The sequence below is a fragment of the Anser brachyrhynchus genome (genome assembly GCF_964034855.1).
Source record: "Anser brachyrhynchus genome assembly, chromosome: 1".
NCBI lineage: Eukaryota > Metazoa > Chordata > Aves > Anseriformes > Anatidae > Anser > Anser brachyrhynchus.
Window position 1 is genome coordinate 193579148 of NC_137694.1, and position 17278 is coordinate 193596425.

The 17278-nt window shown below is 35.8% G+C and overlaps 1 protein-coding gene across 6 annotated transcripts in view; it reads right to left on the reverse strand.

Annotated features, from left to right (window-relative positions):
* Positions 1 to 17278, reverse strand: part of PARP4 (poly(ADP-ribose) polymerase family member 4) — a 53716-nt gene that overhangs the window by 5373 nt on the left and 31065 nt on the right. For 4 of the 6 annotated variants that reach the window (XM_080589017.1, XM_080589016.1, XM_080589014.1 and 1 more), the window contains 12 exons: positions 16457 to 16644; positions 13832 to 13931; positions 12646 to 12816; positions 12146 to 12226; positions 10300 to 10380; positions 9437 to 9532; positions 8259 to 8399; positions 6434 to 7108; positions 5794 to 5895; positions 3779 to 3881; positions 2741 to 2873; positions 803 to 1687 (listed from right to left, as the gene is read on the reverse strand). In XM_080589017.1, the coding sequence (XP_080445143.1) occupies positions 1537 to 1687; positions 2741 to 2873; positions 3779 to 3881; positions 5794 to 5895; positions 6434 to 7108; positions 8259 to 8399; positions 9437 to 9532; positions 10300 to 10380; positions 12146 to 12226; positions 12646 to 12816; positions 13832 to 13931; positions 16457 to 16644 (2022 nt within the window). In that variant the 3' untranslated portion in view covers positions 803 to 1536. Of the gene's footprint in view, positions 1 to 25; positions 770 to 802; positions 1688 to 2740; positions 2874 to 3778; positions 3882 to 5793; positions 5896 to 6433; positions 7109 to 8258; positions 8400 to 9436; positions 9533 to 10299; positions 10381 to 12145; positions 12227 to 12645; positions 12817 to 13831; positions 13932 to 16456; positions 16645 to 17278 lie in introns of those variants that run through there. The other 2 variants (XM_080589018.1, XM_080589019.1) reach the window with 2 other exon arrangements.

The following is a 17278-nucleotide window of genomic DNA, read 5'->3' on the forward strand; positions in this document are numbered from 1 at the left end:
TTCGCATGAACGCATGCTTGCATAGTAAAAACACCCATGCAGGATGTATCATTGCAACTGTGAAAAAAACAAACTATTTGAATAAATAAATGTAGCAGAGGAAAATACAAATTGAGTCTTTTATTCATAGTTTTGCACATGCTCACTTTCCAAGGTAACTCTAGTTACACATCCAGTGCCCATGCAAAGACTTAACAAATTGTCAGTTTTCTAAATTAAAGAGTCTGCCTAGCTCTTAATAAACCGATATCTGAGCTCTTATCAAATAGAAAGTGTAGTACAACACTTTTCCTTTGTATTATTCACTGAAAAGAGCCAGTAGCTTACTTGAAAACTAGGATTCATAGCATCTCAGAAACACAAGACTCGGGATATCTTCTCAGCAACCTCCTGGACTTAGGCAGGATCAAGGGAATATGCTCCATCCTTGGCAGGTGTTTGCTAAATTCTCAGGAAAACATCTATGAAAGAGATTCCACAGTTTTCCTTAGCGACGCCTTACAATGCTTCTTTCTATTAATAAATACTAGGGAGCATGTCCTGTTTGCACTGCAGCACCCTACCTGTAGAGGCTGAGGAATCTGCTGCTTCTGAACATTTTCAATGGTTGGACAAACAACTGCCGTGTATTCTGTACACACTCAATCCTGCCTCAGTGCAAGTAATCGTCTTTTTACTCACTACCTACACTTCCTCTGATCACAGCATACCAAAGAGTGATTCTGTGCAGCTCCTGAATTTAGAAGGGGTAATGTGTTCATTTAAGCACCTGTGAAAAGCACATTAAATTAAGATAAATCACTTTTATTCTGGATTTATTATTAGGCTTACGTGTTTGGTCTGGTATAAAGTAATACTAATCAGGTAGCTTTTCCTCAGGATAAAACCAGAATACAGAGCAACAGCTGACAAAAACAGAGAACTCATACCTCCTAACAAAATTGACCTATGTATTCACAAATTGACATATGACTAATAAGAAAAACAGTGCAGGAGAAAAACAACGGTTCTGCTGTTTGCATTTCAAGGCACACTGTAGGAATCACAAAACCATCCAACTCAAAACACTGATATGTGTTTTGATGTTTATTGTGATGTTTATATATGAAGATGTTTATTAGGTCTTTACTAATCACATTCTTGTATCTGTCAAAACATATTCTGCAGTATTTAACTGAATTACTACATTGCACTTCACTTACAGTGCCACTGAAGAAGAATAAAAGATTTTAAATGAAATAGAAATATGAAAGATGTAAAAGTACTAAGAATATGCAACAAACTAGAGAATAATGTCAAATTATGAAATATGGAGGTATTTTTAATAGTCACCGGTAAGTAAAGTACTACATATGTAAAGTCGACTTACTAACTGTAAGATCTTTAATTTTGTCTGTGTGAGAATTATTCAAGAATAATATACAATCAAATATCCTCAATTTAAACATTCTATGTAAAATCACAAGAAAAACTATTTCACTATTATCTTAAACAATTACAAAGGTTTAAATATTTTAAGTAGAAAGAAAATTGATGTTAGTTAAAGGTGATACCCAGTATCTTCTTGGTGGCAGAATCCCAGTCTTTCCCAAGTTCAAGTCGATAGTAAATAGCTGGAAATTGTCTGTCAACTCTTCTTACCCACTCTATTGCTTTCTTGATCAACTCAAAAGTCCAGTGAACACCGCTGTGTGTAGAAATGAAGCTTTATTATAATAAAGTCTTGTAAATCCGCCGAAAAAAGAAAATAATTTCTTCTGTGATCATTTGAAAGAGAAAATTGTCTATAGTACAATGACCCAGCCTATGTAAAATATCACCTGACACAGGAAACTACATCATCATCTCCTCTGCCCCATCTTTTTGGAATATTCCATATGGGGCATATGTGGATCCATAACCGTTACTTGCATTCATTTGCACTGTTCCTGTCACCACGGTGAAGTGCTATGCATTTCATAACGGCAAACTTGTCTCATTCTTCGTACATTCACATTATCAGAATTCTTTCACTTTTGTGGTCTATCCAAACTGCTTTCATCCAGCAGTCAATATGATTTTGTTTGTATTTCACACCAGCTGACAATTGTTCACTTCACCCCCAACAGAAGGGAATTTCCAGATGCAGGGACCCCTGTCTTTGAAAGATAACAGAGCACTGGGACATACAGAAGCGAGGGGGCTTTGTCAGAATGAGCCAGCATCAGCATTCCCCAGGGCTAATGGAAAAAGGGGAAGTTGTGCTGTGATCATGTGCCCTAATGATTTCAAAAGTATTGTATTTTACAGTGTTTGCTTGTGAAGAACACCATCCCGTATACTAAAATGCTAAATGCTAAATTGCTAAACCCAAATGCTAAAGAAGGATGCAGACCAAGAGGAACAAGTTACATGAATGAAAAGTCTGAAAAGGTCGAAGTCTTGAAAAGGTTGAGATGGTGGAATCTCCATCCTTAAAGGTATTTAAAAACCAACTGGGCAAGTTTCTGAACAACTTACCCAACATCTGAGTTGGCTCTGATTTCTCAATTTTTGTATCATATTTTGCAAATTACTCTCTCCTCCATCCATCCTCTTAGAAGCAGTCATGTGTCACCAATATCATTGGTGCTTCCCATTCCCTTTTCTACAGCCATATCCTGTAGCATAGCCATTTACTCTCCATAATGAGGTTAATCTTACATGTGTTGAGAAGGTTTACATTACTATATTAAATTATACGACTTTTTTAAAAGCATACCTTGAAGTGGTTAAATTATCAAGTTTCATCAGCGATTTGAAAACTATCCCATTCAGTTCCTTTGTGCAGCGTATGAACTGAAGCACAAGAAGAGTAGCAATCAATTGCAGTAGCTTTTCTTTTCCATTTGAGCCTAAGGAAGAAGAAAAGGGAAATCATTTAAATGAATTCTTGATAGCAGAAAAGGTACTTCCTACTAAGTTTTAAATTTAAAAATTTTAAAGTCCTGATGCTACTTAATTGTTTCACCATACAATCAGTACTATGAAAAGTATTCACATTAGTGACCTGGCAAACATGCACCTGGCTTTCAAACTTATGTCTGTTAATGCTTTTTTAGGACTTCTGCAGTTTGCATTTGCTTGGGTTCTAATCAACTTTGATTTTAATGCATGGGAACGGGAATGCGTAAGAATGGGAAAAACGTAAGAGTTTTGTCCTTTGATGAAGCATTGCATCCTCTAATAATTTAGAAAGAATGAATTGCCTTTTTTTCCCCAAGTTTTATGGTCTGCTGCCAGCAGTGAGCGCCAACTGACAGAATCAAACAGCAGACAAAGTGTGCATAGACAGAACGCATACTGAATGCGCTGCAGGCAGCATGTGGGGAAAAGAACTGTAGAAATATTATTTGTGTTATCTGAAATGTGAAAAGCAGAAGCGGTCTCAGTCTCTCTCCTAGGAGAGACTTTCCTCCCCCACTCCCTTTTTTTTTTTTGTTGTTTTTTAAAGTAGATATTAATACAGCAGGTACAACAGCTGAGATAAAAGAACCTCTATTGCTATTCCAGCTATTTCACATCCTCCACATATTTCTTCAGGAGATGTACTTAGCATTCAGGACACTATATTGTGAGAGAAGTTGAGAAGAAAATGTATTATTAAAATCAGATGCTTTTGAAAATTTTAAGTTAAGAGATCCACTTAAATTCTGAGTTTATCTTATTGAAAGTTCCCCTAGAAATACAGAGTAATAACACATAAAGACAGGAAATGTAATACAATGCAGTGCTTTTTAATAACAGAAAAAGTATTTACCAAGTGACTGTATGCCTTTTCTGATCAGGAAATGATTAATTAAATAATCAACATCAAATTTCAAGATTTTTCCCAACTGCGGACTGAGATTCCAAGAACCATTCTATGGAATAAACAAAGATATGGATAAGCAAGAGATTCACGACACTGAAAATGTATTTGTCAGGAACAAAATAAACATAGGATAATTATTTAAAATGTTTTTAAAAGCTTACACAAACACCAAACTGAAATCCATGTGATCCATTTAGTTGAATCAAATATTAAACTTCCAAACCCTTTGATAAACCATCAGAAATTTGTAATTGATGTGGAATGTAGTAGTTAGGTTATAAAAAACCCTCAAACAATAAGAACAAAGAAATTCTGAATTGACTTGCACAATGACAACATTAACCTCATCAATTTTATTTCAAACAAATTCTTTTGGAAAATTATTTTAAGGGTGCTCAAAAATAAGCAATTGTCTTACCCAGAAGAAACAAAAAAGGATCTCTCTCTTCTGAAGGGAATGCAGTCTCTATAAATTTAGTTTGCTATTCATGTTGTTAAATACAGTATTAACCAATCCTATTTTATCTGACTTTCCCTGCCAAAAATTAGAGAACTTTGATTAAAACTGCCAGTTTGCTACTCTCAGATAAGATGGAAGATGGGCTTTCAACAGGATTTTCAACTACTTATTCTTCAATGATAAATACTTTCAAAACTTTTATCTGTCTGTCCTTGCAGCTTTATGTCATAGGTAACTGTAACTGTAGACACAAATTCATAACAATTTACAGATTCACATAAGGTAAGTTAGAAGACAATACATGTTTTTAAATTATCTAAAAAGTAAGATTCTGTTAGATCACTAAACTTAATTAGTGTAAAAAACTGAGAAACTTTTTCTTTTTATAATTCAACAACTGTCAATTCTGCTCAAAAAGAAAAGCAATCTTGAAGCTCTCTTTGAGAGTTAACTCCCATAAGAGCCGATCACAAATCTATTCCCCATTATATCCCCATGTGTGGCATATGGTAATGGTTCAATGTTTAAAAATAATTTGATAAAAGTGACCTGTCAAAAATATAGGAAAAATAGACATCTCTTCTTGACACTTACATCAGCTATACTTTCCTACTTGCCTTTTCCTACTGTTGCATACAAACTGACGTGCTGGATCTAGTGTACCAGGTATACTCCCAGACAAAGGGAATTCAACAAAGCGCCAGGCTGAATGGCCAACCTCTGCTGATAAACAACAGGAGTCTCCACTGAGGGAATACCACGGTGGCTTCTTCATTTGGATCATGTAGCACTACTGAAGACCTCCTTCTGTTTATTACATACAGATATCGGTTGTGTGGCCTACGATCTGATTGTTGATCGCCACCTCACCCCATCAACTGGTAAGCTCACCAACTGGTGATGGGTTAGGTGAAGCAGTGGACTTCTCCAACCACACGGATCATACCTAAGCAAGGCAAAACATTACCTATTCTGAATCCTGCTTACAGAATTCTTGTGCAATATTGTTTAATTCAGCTTGTCTTTAATTCACCAGCCATTCAGCTGGTCTAACTATCCTGCAGATGTTCCTCCTGCACTCTATGTAATCCTCTAAGCCCCAACTACTTTTTATTTTCTTGCATAATGTGCATTATTTGCACGTACTTCTTCAACCTGTCTCCCCATATATGGTTTTATACATGTCCCAGGAAGTCTCCAAGCTGCAAACTGATGGAGGCTCTAAAATGGAGGTGTATCACTACCTGTTGGCCCTGATTTTACACTGTTCCTTAGGCACCCATTAAGAGCTGCCCATGAGAGCAATAAAATGTAGTATGACTTTGAGGTCATTATATACTTTTTAAGATCAGTTCATAAAGTAAAGAAAACAAATACATTCATAAAATGGTTATCTCAGGACAGGACTAAAGTAAAAATACTTTTTCTTTCTACTGTATTTTTCTGTATCTTTCTGTATTTTCTTTTAAAGTAATGCATAAATAGACTATGGGTACTGTACCTGATTTTGGAGCTCAAAAATGTCTTTCAAGTTTATAGAAGTCAGCTCAAATCTCCGTTGAATCTTTTCTTTCTCTATTGCTGCAAAGCTCTTTGATTGTTCCTGAAGAGGATAATATTCACTAAGAATCTTATTCTACCACCATTATTCATGCAACTACTATATCATGGTAAAAAGTAATTTCATTAAAAAATTTTAAAAGGAATTTCTTTTTAAAATAAACTTCTTTTTCAGGTTGAAATTGTAATTCTAATTGTAATTGTAGTTTTAGGTTCATTCTCTCCTACTTAGGAAAGCATTTGCAATTCCAGAGTTAGTGAGACCTTTTTTCTCCATTTAAAAGTTGTCTCTTAGAATAGTAAGGAGCAAGCGGCAGAATTCAGACCGTAAGATTTATCACTTTAAACAGAAATAATGAAAAAATAATCAAACAAAAAGAATGCTTTCTGCATCTCGGGTTCAGATTTCTTGAATTGGAAAGCAATTTCATTACCACCCTTACCATGTTCTTTTCGGGCTGTATAGCAATGAACCTTAGAACACAAATGTTAAGGCAGCTTTCCTTAGCTAAATGCAGCCTAGATTTCAACATGACATTTGTAGCATCCTGTATATCAAAGACTCCCAGCTGAAGACTTACCGAAACCTTAGTGCCGTCAGTAACTCCTTCAGATGCTGTAGCACCGTGTTGACCTGCTACTTTTTTCTTACACTTTCGCCACGACGTTGCTGCTTTACTATCACATTGGAAAACAGGACATTTGGGAATAACTTGGTTTTCAACATTTGTTTTATCAGAAAATATTGTGTCTATAGGAGCAGGTGAACCAAACATTCCTGCACATTGTATCTGAGCAACACGAGAAGAATAAGCAGGTTTCATGCCTCCCGCCAGTTTTTCAAGAGAACAGGGACGAGGAGGTGCAGGAACACGCATACAAACACCTAATTTTGGAAGCACAGGGGTCTGAAGTGAATTTTTTTCAGTCAGATAAGCTCCTCCTCCTAGCTCAGTTGCTGAACCAAATGAGAAAGTGTTGCAATAATCCAGCACACGAAGGTCGTGTGGTGAAGATAATATTGCTCCTGGAGATTCCTCCTTTGTGATACCATTATCAAAATTCAAATTTGATTTGAGACTGCAAGTGTTACTTTGAATTTCAGAAAAAATTCCAAAGCCCTGTGCTGTGATTTTTTGTGAGGTGCTCTCGTGAATAACAGGAAGTTCTTCAGATTGAAATTGGAAGCTTTCAGTTTCACCTCTGTCACTGAAGAAATAATCTGACCAAGCATCTGTTACTCCTGGGGAACATGCCTGTTTAGTAAAAATGAAAAGGAAACAGAATAATTCCAGATCTATTAAGACATTTTCCTCTTTTTAATCAATCTGTTATTTCTTCTTACTTTGTGCACAGTATCATTATATTGTCATTCTTATGTTCAAAATGAAAGTAATACATCAGTTACACTAAAATTTTCTTACCCTATTCAACCTTACACTGGTACAATTCAGAGTAAAACTTGACAAAGTATGAGCGGCGAGTGTTTTACATTATTAAGATAAAAACGATGAATATCCAAGTGATGATTTGGAGCCAAGGAAGTTCCACTGCACCATATTGTTTTATATACACAGAAGATAGATCTATGTAAACTCAAGTGTGGATCCTGCTTGTGCTGACTCAAGCTGGGAAGTTCACATGATGGAGACCAATTCTGGTACATGTACCAGGTGAGGTCCAGTAGCTGCTGCATACAAGTTAGTGGGCTTGCCACTATATACCAGTGCAGACTTCTAGGTGTTCTGCTACCTAGGTGTTCTTGGTTCAAAGGGTCAAAAAAAATGGCTTTATATGAGTTGACCTAAGTTATAGTACACATATGCACTGGGACAATTTAAATAGTCCACATTCTTGATACATTACAGGCTACAGGTTAAGATGATGTTCTTCAATTGTTTTAAATGCATATCATGGTCACACACAACGTAATTTAATAGACAAATAATGATTTACTTGATTCTCCTACAAAATTTCGAGATATAAAGCCTCAACCCATTAAGACTTCATGGGCTAAAAGAATTAGTGGTGCTAACTAATTTCTAAAGTCAAGAACTACCATAACTAGCAAACATCCTATTTGACTAGTTCAAGATTTTCATAAGAATATACTAGTGTAGATAAAGCCTTGAATTCAAGAAGTGTTAGTTTCTGCTGGACGGTAGAAGAGGCCTATAATATCATATTTTCTTTCAAAATTTCTCATTTTATTTTTTAAAATATACTTTATTTTTGGGACAATAAAATTCCACACAGTACTTGTCTGGAGTTAATGACTTTCAAAATAATTAAAAATTGACCTAATTTCATTAACAATTACTGTGTATTATCACATAAAATACAGCAGCACAGCTGGATAATAAATGAGAAATGTTAGCAATAAAAACATATATTAAGTATAGTTACCGGGGAAAATCCTTCTGAACATAAAATTTCAGATTCCATTGGCTTTTGGTCCCAGTCCATGTACGGTAAAATATCTACATCTTCTTTTGCTATAATTTCCAGAATGTTTGGAACATCAGCAGGACAAATTTCATTAGCATCCTAAAACAAAATTCATCACAGTTACAAAACTTGGAAGTTCTCTCCAACTTTTAGTTCTTAGTTGTGATAGATGTTATAACAGAAAATTCTGTCATAACAGAGTGCATTTTTTTCTTTGTGAGTTTGAAATGTGTTGAAAACAGAAAAAAAACACAGTACAGTAATGCAGTACATTAAAAATACCAATATAAGCAGTAAATATAACCAATATATTGTTATCAGTGTATACCAACAAGCAGTAAATGTAACTTCACAGTTAGATATTTAACTTCAAGACGAGATGAATCAAGCTCTAGAAATACCTATTTATTTCAGATGACAATAAGAAGAAGTCAAACATGACCGATTTATCACTAAATGTAAATACACATATATGGTCAGATGAATTCCCATTCTTTGTGCACCGTCTACTACTTACTCCAACTGATATCATATTGCTTATCATGATACCGCTTTTCTATTTGAAAATTCTTTTTACAGACTTTCGAACTTCAAAATTGTCATTTGTATGTATTTGTTTCCATTTGCTGCAGTTTTGTTCTTCCTACCATTGTTCTAATGCTGGAAGCAAACAAAACTTCTCATAGTTTACTGCAGTATTAGAAGAGATTTTTTTCAAGTTTTGGTTTCCTTCTGATTATCACCTGATACAGACTGTCCTGGAATGACCTTTGCCAATCCAAACCCATTACTTAAAGAGTATTCTTTATCTGGACTTTTCCTTTGACCCATTTGGCTTCCACAGCACTAGCACAAATTGCAAACCCTTGCAGCAAATCACAACAGGAAAATACTGACTGTTTGAGGTCTGATTGTAAGGTAAGGACAAGCAATATGTGAAATGGAAAACAAAAATAACTTGCTGTATTGCAGAAGAAACCAGAATCATTTCAAAAAACATAGTTTCAGCTCTATTTTAAAATAATAAACTTTGTTTATTGTAAAGGAAGACTGGTTTTGGTATGTGCAAGGTTAGAGAATTTAGAGTCTTTTCACAGAGAAGCTAGTGAGAACAAGATATTTTGTAGAAAACATACCCTCTTCTCAACTGCAACAAAGCTTGTAAACTGGGTTATAATTGAGTGTTCCAAGCTGAGATGAATAATCTTGTTTTTCAATATTTGTTTCTTCATCTAGATTGTTAAGTATTAACAAATGAAAGAGGCAGAAAAAATATAATCAGGTAAAAGAAGCAGAAATGTCAAAACTGAATATATAAACACACTTATGCACTCTAAATAGGGACATATAAAAGGAAGGGCTCATGTGAATGTACTGGCCTAACTCTCTGCTCCTTCTAACCTTTTCTACTTCCTCACTTAACTTTGGGTAGAGACATGCAGTTATACACTTCTGTTGGTTCTGTACTTCCCCTTGTGTAAGAGAAAGCTGTATCTTATTTAGGATTAGTTTGAAGCCCCAGGTAAGCCAAGATGACAAAGTGATAAGTTTTTAAGTAGCTAAAACTTAAATCTGTTTTAACAGATCATCAGATCATTAAATCTGTCTATCTGTAAAACTGAAGTCATTATCTTCCACCCTATCCTATACAAAAGCCAAGAATCTTGGCTGGATGTTCTGATCTTCTAGAAACAAAATTGTTATATGCCAGGGAAGGAAGAACCACCAATGACCTGCAATGACAATGTATAGATTAGGAAAAATATGTACATGTTATGCCAATATTCTCATAATGGGGAAGAACACACGGCTGTCCCCAAATTCTTCATAATTGCATTTAGGAGGAAAATGTATTCCTATATGGTGACCTTAACCTTAAAATGACACTGGAACTTCAACCTTAAAGTTATGTTTAACAAAGCAAAAAACCCTCTATTCCATTTAAATGTTTGCTATTTGTCATTTTAAATATATACTTTTTGCTTTTAGATTATCAAACCTCATGTTCTGTTTCATTCTCATGAAGAATCCCATCTTCATAGTCCCTGATAAAAGCTCTTGCTGTGAGTTTGTGTAGCACCTAGAAAGAAAATAAAGGTGGTGATGAAAAAAAGAGATTTAAAAATTTTTTCCTTTTATTTATGAGATCCGGACAGCTTCCATATTTACACAGTATCCAATTTTCTAAGGGTCAAGCTAATCTTTCATTTAAAAAGCAGTCATAACCTGCACCTAAGGTACATTTTTATTTCACTTAACTTTAGCAAACTAAAAGATACCTAGGTCTTTACTTGTTGCTTGTTGCACACATTCTCACTAGAGTAAAGGATGGGAAAAGGCAAAGAAATGGATGAACAGAAAAACCACCAAGCAATCCATCTCATCTTGAAACAGCTAACTAAAACAAGTAGGAAGCTTCCCTCTTCTGGAGGAACACATTTCCCTACAGTGACTGTAAATTGAGCACAGACAACTTCCTTACTCTTAAGTAAGAATATCTAGATAGCTGAAGTTAGGTAAATTAGTCCTGTGCATAAAAATACAGAATCTGGGGGAAAATTAAATTCATTCTAGAGCGTTTAACTTTAATCAATTCATTAGGTGTATAAAAATCAAGTTATTTTTGACCTGAGGGTTTGTGTGCAGAAAAAGGGAATACTGAAATCTGTTAACTAGAAATTGATTTTTAAAACGGAACCAGTCTTTCATGGGAAAGAAGAACACTTTTAGTCTGTTCAATATGCTAAAACTAACAGAGAGAGGGAGCACTCCCTCCATGTGGCAAAGTTTTGCTATATTCTAGTTCCCATTGCCCAAACATTCCCACTGATTCATTTTTGGAAGAAGACAGTAGGTGCTGGAGAAAGGCACTACTGATGAACACCTCATAAGCCAGCATTTTTTGTGCTAAGGTGAATTGACAAAAGAAACGGGTAAAAATTCTCAGAGTTCATCTAAAGCATCAATAATTAATAATTTGCTTCTAATTTTGTCCCTTTTAAAAATCATTTTACCATTTCAGTTTACACCTTTCAAAGCCCTATTTTTTTTTAACTACATCTGGAATTTGTAGTATAGGATTTTTTTTTAAAAAAAAAGCATTAATTCTTTATGGCAAGCAAATACATTGCTTCTGCTTGCCAGTTTCATTTGTCTGTAGAAGGGCATATCCATGGAAACCAACTGTCCTTAGACTACAGCCCACAATAGTAGCTTTCAAAGTGGATTACACTAAATAAGGAACAAAGTCATTTCTATTTGAAAACAAATCAGCTCCTTAGTGGGGAAAGGGTGAGAGTCATGTCAGAATTATTACTGAAGAATGACTATTCTGATGATTTTTCAACTGTAGACACCTCTTAGATCTAATAAATGGTTCTTTTCAGCATGTTTTCCTTTTCAACAGCAGTGCAGAGCTTTCCTCTATATAAATACTCTTAAGATACTTGGTTACTGAAGCAGCTAAAAGGCTAGTAACACTTTAATATCTACAAGTTTCTATAATGAAAGACTCATGACAAGATTCTCCACATAGTAACAATTTACAACTTGAAAGAGAACGCTGCAGCAGCTCCTTCATGCAAGTCACCTGAAGAAGAAGAGCAAATGCAGGGACAAAGCTAGAGCTCAAAGAAGTTGCTGGAATAAGAAGCAGCACTTTCAGTTCTGAGAAGTCCAAGTTTTGTGCTAAAAAGCACAGAGTCTGTTAAAACGTCAGAAGCAAAAATAATAGTGCAAGAACTGAAAACAGGGGTTTTAATTCATTCAAAAGAGCCCAAAGCAGCATGTTGCTGTTTAAAGCAGCTTCTCTCACTACATGTGCACGCAATGTTGGCCAAACTCACTGTTCCTGTTGTCTTCTGTAATTCAGTAGTTGACACCACAGTTTGTAGTTCTTTGTCATTTATTATTGCTCTTAAGGTGGCCTAAAAGGGAAAAAAAAAAAAAAAAGTTTTCTTTGTCTTGTACTGTGTTACTTGCACATATGCATGCTGTTCCATGTTCTGAATGTAACTCAAATCTGTGACTCTCTGCATGTCTGTGTTTAAAAACATTTCCCCTTACAACAAGGGGACACTCGCAAATAAAGAAATCTTGTTTTTATTAAAGTATAATGACATGCACATTAAACACGGTAATCTTTTCCTCTCTACTTCTTATTGGGAAGACTAATAATGGCATTTAAATAGTAATTTAATTACATTTAGCAGTAAAAATTAAGCTACTTATATGCTGCATAAAGGATATATAATACAAAATTAATATAATAAAATACAATAGGACCTTTGCAATCTTTTTACATGTGAATTTCTATCCAGTATTAAGTGTATATCCCAGTCTTTACCTGAGTACAGTGAGGGACAAATCCGTAGACAAGAAGCCTCTCACTGGTAAATAAAGACTGTATTTGAGCAGGAGCCTGCATTGGCTCTGGTTCATTTATATTAAACTGTTGCCATTTAATAGAAACAGAACTGCATCCTGGAGAAAATATTCTGGACACCTGTCTCTGTATCTGTGTAAAGATAGAAAACAAATTAGCTCTGTTTCCTTCTAGGCTTTTAAGAGAAAACACAATCTCTCAATATAATAATAATAATAAACAAACAAAAAAACCAATACCCATACTTGCCATGTGAATGGACCTAATTTCCTTTTTTTTTTTATTTATTTTTATTTTTTTTTCTGATACAACTAAAGCCACATACTTGTAAAACTTTTTCCACATACTGGTACAAATGAGTCAAAGGATAATCGCTCAGCCATTACTGTACCAGCTTTGGGAATAATGAGATTTCTTTTAAGTGAAAGATGAGATTTGAGAATAAAGTTTCCATTCATCAGGGTTGCCAAAAAGGCTAGGGAATATGGCCTGCTAGACACAGCACCTCCTATGTGTGAACTCTGAGATGTGTGAACAGTTCTGCAGATCTCCGTGGTCTGCTCAGGATAATTTTGCACCCTTCAAATGACAGCCAGAATAGCCAGAGGACAGATGTTCATTCTTTCCCCCAGACAAAAACATGCCAGCTATTAGCCATGCTGCAGCCCCTTCTCTGCTATCTCTGCGTCAGGAGGGACCAGATTCAAGGCACAGCATAGACCTGTAGGCACATAACTACTGGGAAACCCAGAAGCACACTGCACATGGGGTCCTATGTTGCCTGAAATTTACAGAAGCACCAACAGACTAAAGTTACAGAATGCAGTTGCTACAGGCCTCAACACTACGGCAAGGAGGAGGTTGTAGATGGCCTGTGACATCTAGGATAGAAGCAAAACTCTGGTTTTCCATTCAGGGAGAATTATTTAAATAGTTTGACACTTCATAAACTTTTTCCAAGTCAGTGTTATTGCAATTGCCAAAAAAAGTAGAGACCTCTCTCAAAAAGAATAGAAAAACTAAAATAAGTCTTGGTTTCCTTGGTTTATTTTACACATTAAGTGACCAATCTGAATGAATCAATATCAGATATCGATAGGTCAGGCAGTGATCACATACTGAGTATATTAAGGATTTGTAAGCGTACCTTTGTCTCCCAGTTATACTTTGATTTTGGGTCAAAATACTCAAACGCTCCAGCACCATACTGGGACAAAGACCTCAGCATGTGACGATTTGCTGTGGAACTAATAACATAAAAAATCCTTCATGTAATTATTGAATTAAATCATTAAGTCACCTGACACCATTTCTACAACTGATACCATTTTTTAAATATCTTGATTTTAATTAGTACTGCAAAGTTGGTGAATTTGATTTTTTTAAATTTCACCCCTTTCTCAGGGTATAGACCAACTGAAAGCAACTGAGCCAATGAAAATGATGCTGCATTACAGATTTCCCAATAACATTTGAGAAAATTACATGGTTTATGAGCTTTTATGTGTCCTAGTGCAGGGCTCTGCGGAGAAATTAACTTATATCCCAACACCAGTAAGGCTGATCAAAATGATGCTAATCTTGAAGTAATTAACCTCAGTCTCAGCAGAGCTGTGTAGCATGGGCACAGTCATACTACAGCGAATGTCACTTTCTAGACAACATGGATATAACCAATATGGTAACACTTACTAGCCTGATAGAACAGCAGGCTAATGGTCTGACTACTATGAAGCTATCATAGGTATACAGACAAATGAGAGCTTCTAGAGGATTACAGAACAATTAAGCAGATGAGAATTCTTGTGGGTGAGAAACAGCATGTTCTCTCGTGAATCTTTGTCAGACAATAGCAGATTCACTCCTCAACAGGACCATACCACTGTCTTAGAGAAATCTTGCGAATCCTCACCAAATCCCCTCCAGGCAAAATTAAACAGTACGGTTGTATTTTGTAACAAGAACACATAACATCTTGAAATTAAAAAGGTTTACTGCCCTTTTAAAAGTCTTTTTACAGATTTGCTATCTTATACAACTCTGTAAAGTACAAACCTTGCACTATTTAAAAATATTTTTTCAACCTGATCTAGTGGGAGGTGTCTCTGACCATGGCAGGATAGTTGGAACTAGATAATCTTTATGGTCCCTTCCAGCCCAAACCATTCTATGACTCTGATTTTTTTTCATTTACCTGCAAAGAATTATCACAGATAAAACTCATGTAGTACTCTCTATTAATTCAGCCCTCTAGAAAACACTCCGTCTACACAAAAGTATGAACCAAAGAGTGAGGTTCTCTTTTACACCTCTTTCCCAATTATTACTTTACCAATGGAACATATTAAACAGATCCTGCCTCCTGAAAGTAGACTGTTATACATTAATGTCAGCCATTAGTGTTATAGGCCTAGAGGAACTATTAAAAGCCATGCCCTCTCAGACTATCAGCAGTAAAACAATCTGTCCCTACGACAAGTTCTGTCATAGCAATAATATGAATGTAAAGTATGCTGAACACGAACACAACATGACTGCAAATACATTGGAAAGGATGTCAGCATGTTAGTGGGCACACACCATTTGTTGTTTGTTGTGTATTGATGCAAAGGATTACACTGGAAGAGCACTGGGATGTTTGGTACATGGCCTGAGGGGTGTGCTCGTGCAGTGCTGGGAGAAGGCCTGCAGCTCCCAACCAGGAAACATTGATAGAGCCCTGTTGAAGTTATCATTAAAAACATTCTAGAAGAACATGACTCTCACCACTGATCTTTATTTTGATGTGTCCTTGCCAGCCTTCCCAGGATACAGAAAGGGGCTAACACTCTTTGACTCCTTCCCATTTAAGCCTGGCAACCTGAAACATGTAACTGTCTTTTTAAAGTCATTTCAGTCATGTCTTTCCAGTTTGTTGTTACTGTACAGTCAAACTAAATTACAACAAATTTCAGTGAGGTTTTGCTTGTTCCTGTGATTGCTAAGAACTCTTTTTAACACAGGTGGCATCTTATAGCCAGCCATATACCAGGGTATATACCAGATGTTCCCAAACTTCATTCTCTCTAGTATTGGCATCGCTGTGACAGATCTGTGCTGAGTCACAGTGGTAGCATTTGCTCCTGCTCCCCCACTCTGGCTAGGTAGTAAGAGAAATCATCCTTCCTGTCTGCCGTCTCCATCTGAGAAGAGGAAGCATGAATTTGGCTGTTCAGCAAGAAAGTTGACTGCTGGAGTAATTACTCCCTGTTTTGCCTAGTGAAAGGCAGAGGCTGGTTTTGGGTTGAGGAGGTTTATTTTCACATCATTTTGAAGTAGGTTACATTCCAGTAGTGAAATGTACCACAGGTTTGGGAACCTAGTGCTTTCATTGTCTTTAAGTCATTACCTTACAAACCAGATGAAAATTAAATCATGAAATTATACAACTAATGTTAAATTGAGATCCCACTCTCAAAATGAGACTTTACTAAGACATGAAATGCAAAGTTTTAAAGTGTTAACTCTCATATTTCCCAATTATATTCTTAGATAGTAGTTGTTGTAATGAAGAAAGATATGAATAGGTAAGGCTACCTGCGCACAGAATTAAGTTTATTGTAGGTATCTTATCATGGAAGTTCCTTACAAACATTTCTGCATTTAATCTAAACTCATATATATATTTAAGACAGTACACTCAAACATCTGACAGTTCTCAGATTATTCACCTCTCATTTCAAATTAATTATCAGTCACTTAAAATAAAATTGCTGGTTAACTTTGTACTTACCCAACACCACATGTAAATAACCTTGTATGGTAGACATTATCTTTCACAATCTGGAATGTCACACTCTCATTCTGAATGTGTCCATCAGATATAAGAAGGAGGTTTCGGTGTCCTTGAGAAGGACATAGCAAACTTAAGTAACGTAAGGTCTTCCACAGATCAGTGTTTCCCAATGTTGCAGTAGCTGACTGAAAAGTAAAGTATTACAATTTTAGTTTGAACTTAATTTACCTTTTTCAAAATAACATATAATGCAGAATTTATTATTTAGTATACAGTTCTTCTGGTTCCCAAATATAAATGATTAATTCTTAAATTTTATTTTGTTCCTGCTCTTCCATAATTATGATTAGAGATGGAGTTTAAGGTTCATATCATACTGTATTTTCTCTGAGTTATGCAAAACAATGCATAGGCAAGATATATAAGAAAAATTATAAATTCTTCAGAGCTTTCAGTTATCAGTGGTTTGGGGACGTCCTGAACAGTTTTCATCCAGACTATTGCATCTAAGAGCTATTTACAGCTCCATCTTTTAATTTGTTTAAGCCACTTTCTGAACTGAACTACAGTTTACCCTCAACAGCAAGTGTGACAAGGAGTTCCACTGTGTATTATGCTGTTTTTCGAGTGACTTTATACGTGGACAGATAGCGGTAGGACAAGGGGGAATGGGTTTAAACTAAAAGAGGGAAGATTTGGATTAGATTCTTTACTCAGAGGGTGCTGAGGCAAGTTGCCCGGAGAAGCTGTGGATGCCCCATTCATGGAGATGTTCAAGGACAGGTTAGATGGGACCCTGGGCAACCTCATTCAGTGGGT